The sequence below is a fragment of the Jatropha curcas genome, chromosome 10, assembly GCF_041381405.1.
Source record: "Jatropha curcas cultivar XTBG-Jc1 chromosome 10, XTBG_Jcur_1.0, whole genome shotgun sequence".
Taxonomy (NCBI): Eukaryota; Viridiplantae; Streptophyta; class Magnoliopsida; order Malpighiales; family Euphorbiaceae; genus Jatropha; species Jatropha curcas.
The window spans coordinates 26,574,985-26,582,719 of NC_143160.1; the positions used below are offsets into that span (position 1 = coordinate 26,574,985).

A 7,735-nucleotide genomic window follows, 5' to 3' on the forward strand; every position below is an offset into this window, starting at 1 on the left:
AAAAAATATACGATATAATTTAGGAATTACGGCTTGAAATAAGCCGTAATTTCAGGGCCCAAAGGATAGAATAGGAATGACAAAAGAAAAAGTTGGTTAAATTGCGTTACAGTTCTATAACAGTGAATATGGCTTTCGTTTTAGTATATAAAATAATAAAAATATAATGCTAAAGTTGTAGGGCAGCATTTCTCTTCTTCACATGCTTTCATTGTTGTTCCTAATAATTTTGTCAAACCAAAATGGAAAAATGATTCTCTCTCCAATGCTTTGTGCAATTGGAATCATATCAAACGGGTCGGGTCGGGTCGAATTAATATTAACCAACAATTTGATCTTTAAATCAATAAGTACGAAAATTGAATAAAATAACAAAGCATTAATTGTGTATTTGGATTAATGATATTAAGACTTGGGAAAGGCTTCTTATTAAGATCGGATTTGGAATGTAATTTTTAATTTAAAGTTATAATCGAAATTTATACAGTTATGATCTGAAATCGATTCAAACGTATTTAAATAGCATTTTAATTGAATTTTACGCCGTCATGATGCGCTTTATATTTGAATTGTGAAACCAGTTCGAGTCAAATGCAAATTTGGACTTAGAAGTATAGTTCGAGTCCGACGACGTCCTTTTATTCGGGAAGGTTTTGGTAACAATTCTCAAACAAAAATTAATGAACAATACAATTCATTTTAGTTTCAAGCCAAATATTTATATATATTATAAAGTTTTCCTCTAAATTATTTGACCCACTGTAAATATTTAATTTTAAAATATTTTATTTGGGAAGAAATTCATAATCCCTTGAAGGGTTTATGAGTTAAAACCCAATTCTTATTATGAAACATTTAATTTTTTTATTGATATTTTTATATATGTAACATAAGAAAATAAATAAAAAAATCAAATAAATTAATTGTATATAACAATGAAAGTAGGGTGTCAAAACGGGTTGGCGTTTGGAGTTCGAGTTCGACACGAATTCGTCTAACACGCGACACGATTAAGATCAATACGAATACGATCCATTTAATAATCATGTCAAATTTCTCAATACGAACACGACACGAAAATTGGGCAGGTGATACAAGTACAACACGTGTAACATATTTAATATCATAAATAGATTAAGTAGGTCATGTTGACCCGTATACCACCCGTGTAACCAGCCTAATATCATAAACAGATTAAGTGGGTCGTATTGACCAGTATATCACTTAACCTATTTATGATATTTTAAAATTTTAACCTATTTAACTCAAATAATATTTTAAAAAAATAACTTTTTTTATATATAATGTATAAATTCTCCAAGATTCATAACTAAAATAACAAAAACTAATACAACAATAAATTTTAAATAAAATTTTAGTTAGGTATTTATATTTGACTTAAAATTATCTATTTACCCTAAAATAAATAAGTCATTCGTCTAACCCGTGTGTCAACCTGTGACACGACACGTTTATATTCGTGTTATAAATGGATAATCTATTTATGACACGAACCCGTTTAACCTCAACCCTAACCCGTTTATTTCAAGGGTTTATTTCACCTGTTAAATGAATAATGATCATAACTCATTTTGACACCCCTAAATGAAAGTGACTTTGAAGTATAATTTCTCATAATGACTAAAAAAATTTAAATTTTATTAAAAAATTTTAGCATATTATTAATATGCTACGAGTTAAAATTAATAAGTGATTGAAAAATTTAGTGGCAAGTGACCAAGATCACTCCCATAAATCGAGTTTTGAGATCAAGTGGTTGTAGAATAACCTACAACCACAACCATAGGCACCTTTGACCCTTTGGGTTAACGAGATAGCGTACTTGCCTCTCGCTTTACACAACCCCAAAAGAAAAAGCAGGGTGGGGCCAATGCCTGAAATTTGTATAATATGCAAGCTTGCAAGTGAGAGTGGGGACCGTAACTTGTCTCTGAAAGGAAGAATAGAAATTTGGAGTACCATAAATCATACAAAGTTTCATCTAATCCATCAAAAAACCAAAACAGCAAATAAAGTAGCATCTAAAAAGCATTAAGCTACCAAAATACAGATAAAGAAACTCAGCAGCAGAGTCAGAAAAGGCAAGAAAAGGCAAAGTGAGGAATCCCACCAAATCATTCCCAGTCGACTTTATCATCCGTCCATTGGTTAATTAGTATCTGCATAAGCAGTCTCAAGGTGGGCTTGTTCAGCTTCTCGAACCTCCTTCTCGGTCTTCCTTCCCTTCTTGGACTTGTAGTAGACACTCATGAAAGTTCCAACTGCTCCATATCTCCTCCTGCACTGCTCATAGAGCCCAGCATCGAACATTCTCCAGAAATTCTTCTCACTTAGCTCAGAAACTGCATACTGTGGCTGGAAGCCATGGTTCTCAATCAACCAGTTCTCCAATCTACGAACTGCCTCAGCACCATCAAACACCTCGCCTCTAAATACAGCTGCTGGTGTATAATATACTCCGATATCAGTGTACATTTGAGCATAGGGCGTATCTCCCTGTCTTAGCTGATGCTCAAATCCCAGCTCAGGGTAAACCATAGTTCTGATGGGCAACTTGAACAATCTGTGTGGACAGAGCCAAATGGGGTATATCTAGAAATAACAACTATGTTAATATCTATTTACCTTAATCTCATACAAGTATAGTGATATTGTGAAATAGCTTCCAAATATTGCAAGAACAAAAAACATCATAGAAATCCATTGCACCTAGGCCTAAAGGTTAAAACCTAACACTTAAAAATTATAATGGTAAAACAGCTATTAGTACCTTTATGCTCAACTATGTTAGGCTGAGAGGCAATGAACATTCAATTCTCATTTAGTCCAATTTTATATGAGAAGAAATTTGTTGTTAAAACACAAGATTATGGATTGGTAAGTCTGAAGAGAAACAAGATACCAAAATCAAACCAGCATAACATAGAATAGTTACCTCCATCTCACGGTGGACCCACTCTAGAGCATCCCCAACCTTGTAAAGAGGAACAAGCATATCCTGAATGACATGATTATCATGGTAGTAGTTTCTGATTGCTTCACCTTGGGTAGCCTTGAGCAGGGAAACCTTGGGAGGCATCAACCAGCCGAAGAGAAACCTAAACCACCATTGATCTCCGAATGGAAGTATAAGCTTTCCCTCCCAGTACAAGCACCTCGTATGCCTGTGGTAATATTCCCTGGTTGGGATGTACTCAATAAACTCTCCTTTCTTTAAGGCTGTCTGAGCATGCTGGTAGAACCAAGGTTTAAACCACCAACCAACACTATTAATTACATTGCCCTTCTTCTTGGCTTCTTCTTTCGAGGCATATCTTCCTGTCATCATCACACCTTCCGTAGGAGTATAAATCATGCCCTCCACAAAGTCTGGAACCTTTTCTGGGTTATCCTGGTCAAGATCTCTGGGAGCAAAAGAGTCGATATAAGCCTGTGCAAGATCTTTTAGGTTACCCACTACTGGTTTGTAAGTAAGCTTCATATATTCTTTAATGGGTATCAGCTTAATCTCAGCAGAAACAAGAAAGCCCAGTGTTCCTTGAGACCAAGGGATTGCATAGAAAAGATCAGAGTATTCATTGTCCTTTGTAGCTCTAACAACTCGACCATCTGCTAGAACAATTTCATAAGCTACAACAGTATCAGAGAACAAGCCATATAGATGAGAGCTTCCTTCAATGCCATATCCATTGATGAGCCCACCAACAGTAAGGTCATCGAGCTCCGCAACCACTGCAAGGGCAAGATTCATTGGGACAGTTTCCCTAGTAATTTGCCCCATGTTCACAAGTGGCTCAACTCTTGCAATCATTCTCTCTTTATCAATTTCAAGAATATGACGGAAGGCTGATAGATCAACTTCAAAATGCCGAGCCCGCTTATAGTCAACATTCCGCATTCCAACAGCAATCCAGGGTTTACGGGCTGTACATACGAGACCATCCTTTGCTGGGTTCCTCTGCTTGAGGCGTTTCACAACTTTCTGAACATTTTCTTCGTGCTCCTTCTGGCGTTGCTTGTAGGATTTCATTGAAGATTTAACATCTCCAAGATAAGTTAGGAAGTAAATTGTAAAGGAGATTGGCAGGACAACAAAAATAACCAGAATCCATCGGAACTGAACCAAATAGTCCACTAACACCTTTTTCCTTTTTGGGCGCAAGGGAGCCTCGAGATCTGACATTGTGCTTTAGTAGTGGATCCTCTCTACTGGAAAAAAAAAAAAAAAGAATGCTTAAAGTTCAGTAATGAGACTTCAGAGCTTTAATGATTCACAAAAAAAGGGGACTCATCAGCTTAACAGAACAGCACACTAAATTGTAAAATTTGAAGAATGAATTTTCTCAAGATAATATAAAGATACAACAAGATTGTATAAATTCTAACAAATACAAATATGTTAATATACGACAACGCAATTGCCTGAAATAAGAATGAAACCCTGCCAAAGAGCATAATGGTATACACATGTTGAAAATACAAGACGTGCAACGTGCATGCTTAATTAAAACAATGAATTCCCTTCCATACAAGGACAACTACAAAAGCCCAAAAACCCAGACTAAATCAAACAGCTAGAAAAGTTAGGGCAAAACATCCCAGGAACAGAAACTATTAGTTAGTATTTAAGGGTACATTCAAGCACCAAACGCAACCCACATGCGAACAAAATACACAAATTTCCCCTTCAACAAACCAATAAAAGGAATGAAACATGTTTCTAGATTTGCTACACAGTTTATGAGTAGAGTAGTTTCTAGATAATATTTAACTCAGACGACCACAAGCATTAGAAGAAAAAACAGGTGCACAGGGATTGAGGATAAAATTGCATAAATTTAAACAATATCTACTCCTCTGGATGACCATGAACAAGCAAAAGGTACTAAACACTTCTTTCACAGAGAGTTAAAGCACTGTGTGGAGCAGATAAAACCCATACCACAGGTAACTAATAAAAAGCTAAATGGTAAGTATCATAAAATAAATATAGTTTTACAAAAATTATATATTTCTCCCATCCACCAGTCTGAAAATAAAGAATTTGAAATATTTAGCAACAGGAAAAAAGAAATGTAAGCAGCAAAAAGCCATCTCCAAAAACCCTTTTGAAAGGGGGAATTCAGATAATTGATTTAGCCCATCTTTTGGTTGGTATGAAAGAAGATAAACTCTATGGATTTTAGAAAATCTCTCATCACCTAACATCCCTTTCGAATCCTTCATTAAAATCCCTCATCCATTATTCTCAAAGTTTTTCTTAAAACCACAAATACCTTTAAATTTATAATCCATACTAAACAATAGAGAGTATAGATTCATGAAACTGACAAACAGAGGTATTTAATTCCATCTATATGACAAAATCCAAGTATTTCAAAAATCATCAACCCAAACATAAAAGTAAAATACAGTGTTAGTACTGGAGAAACAAAGAACTCCAATGAGGCAACAAGCAAAATAACAGGACGGCATGACCAAATAAATAAATCAAATGATAAATAAACAAAGCAGAATGTGGCAATTTTTAGCATGGAAAATAAGCTAAGATGTATGCCGTGCAATTATGAAAAGATGCACTGATCTTGATGTTCTGACAAGATGCATGGACAAAAGTAGAGAAGTAGAAAGTGAATATTTGATCATCTGTCGCAGTATGAGGAAGAAAACAATAAAATGTTAGCCTTAGTTGTTTAAGTTCAAAGAAAAGAAAAAAAAAATCAATTGCTTTATTATTTTCTTTTAAAAAGCACAAACTGAAGGTAAAGGATGTGAACTTTATTTGCTTTATTTTTTCCTTCATTTCAGTCCGATTATTAGAAAACTACAATTAGAAAACAACCAGAGGGTTGAAAGAAGAAAAAAGAACAACAAGAAGCAGCAAAACAACTACCATGCAGATCAAATAACACAACATAGAATCTCGGAGATATTGCTTGCTAGTTGCTACCGGTTCAAATCAGTTCAAATTTCATTATCTTTAATGTATGGAGACCAATAAATTACAACCCAAGAAGCAAACGAACAATGCCAATAGTCAAAAAGAGGACATTTGTTTTAGAAATTCTTCAATATTACATCAAAAATAAATGAACAAAGGTCACTAAAACCAGAGAAAATTTTCACTATAATTGGATTTGCTGTACTTAATAAATTAAATACCACTAACTGTCAGATCCACTTTCCAGCAGCTGAAGCTAGAAATGAATTCTGAACAGAAAAATAAATTCAAGCAAGATGAAGCAAACAAACACTTATTAGCTCCACATGTCCACATGCAAAAGCAATAAAATATAAGAAATAGCACAAAAAACATAGATCAGATCTAATGCTATTCAAATTGTTTTTCCTAGAAGTAAACACTAAATCTCAGGCCAAACACCCCAGCAAAACCCTTAATGCTGCACTGCAGGCGAAGAACCTCCATTTTCTCAGCAACCAAACGGATTATTTGAAAGAGAGAAACATACAAAGACTTTATTTCACCAGGATTACATTATACTACCACAAGTTCCACCAAAAGAGAACCAATGCAGCCAAGAGACAAAACAGCGTAGGACTTCAACACCAAACCGACCTATCAGATTCCCTCATTTTACCAGAACCAAAACACAAATAAATAAAAAAATAGAGAAAGAAAATGAAGATTCCAAGACCGGAAAACACTGGAAAAGAAATTCTCGGAGAGCTTTAGAGATAAAAAGAGAAACTACCTGAGGCTCAAACGAGGCTTAGTATCGGAACCAAATCTGTGCTTTGAACCTATCAAGTACGCAGCTGTAGTGTGTATATATACGGAAAGAGTCTGATAAGTGTATATATTTTTATTTCCATACACTATTTTATTGCCAACGGAAATAATCATATTTTTAAGTTGTATCATTTGCCACCTTACTCGACCTGACGCAGTTTAGCCCATCATAGGCGGATTATTCTTTCCAACTCTCATAAGATATATTCTTTCCATCGTGTTAAGAGAAAGACTCCTGCTGTTTAACCCGTAATGTTACGTAGATTTACTGAATCTTTCGTGTATAAAAAAATTTAATGTATTTCCATCACTTAAAAAATACTCATTAATTTTATTTCTTTATTATTATATTTTTTTAATTATTCTGATATTTTAAAATTAAAATTAGCAATTCTGCTCAATTTACCATTTAAAATCGACTGCTGAAATAATTTTTCTATAATTAAGATTTTGGACCTTTATTTAATATGATTTTTTATCCATAAATATAATAATCAAACTACTATAATTTTATTAATTAAATTTTGATATAAATTAAATTAACATATTAATCTTTTAATAAACTCTATTTAATTAAATGAATGGTTAATTTTAAGAACAGTTTAATATGCGTCATTTAATTTTTATGGATACTAACATAAGAGTATATTAAAAAAATGAAGCAAAAATTATTCTAATTTAATTAAATTTTCTTAATCGCAAGTCAAATCATGAAAAAAATAACAGAACAGATGGACTAATAAAATTTATTTTTAATAATTTTAAAATACTCATTCTCATAAAAAAATTTATTAACTTTTCAAATAAATACAAACAATAAAATAAATTATAATTTTAAAATTTCTAAAAATTATTAATTAAATAAATTTTTGTATTTTCTTTTTTTTTATATTTTGAAAGTTATTATATCATGTAGTGGTAATTTTATTTAGACTTTTAATTGTTCATGCTTCAATACATTTA

The 7,735-nt window shown here is 33.1% G+C and overlaps 1 protein-coding gene across 1 annotated transcript; it reads right to left on the minus strand.

Annotated features, from left to right (window-relative positions):
• Positions 1-1,945: 1,945 nt before the first annotated feature.
• On the minus strand, positions 1,946-6,892 carry DWF1 (cell elongation protein / DWARF1 / DIMINUTO (DIM)). The gene is made up of 3 exons (XM_012217592.4): positions 6,735-6,892; positions 2,957-4,230; positions 1,946-2,613 (listed from the first exon to the last, which is right to left on the minus strand). Exons 2-3 carry the CDS (start codon positions 4,202-4,204, stop codon positions 2,170-2,172), a joined length of 1,692 nt encoding a protein of 563 aa, XP_012072982.1. The 5' UTR covers positions 4,205-4,230; positions 6,735-6,892; the 3' UTR covers positions 1,946-2,169.
• Between the last annotated feature and the right edge of the window lie 843 nt (positions 6,893-7,735).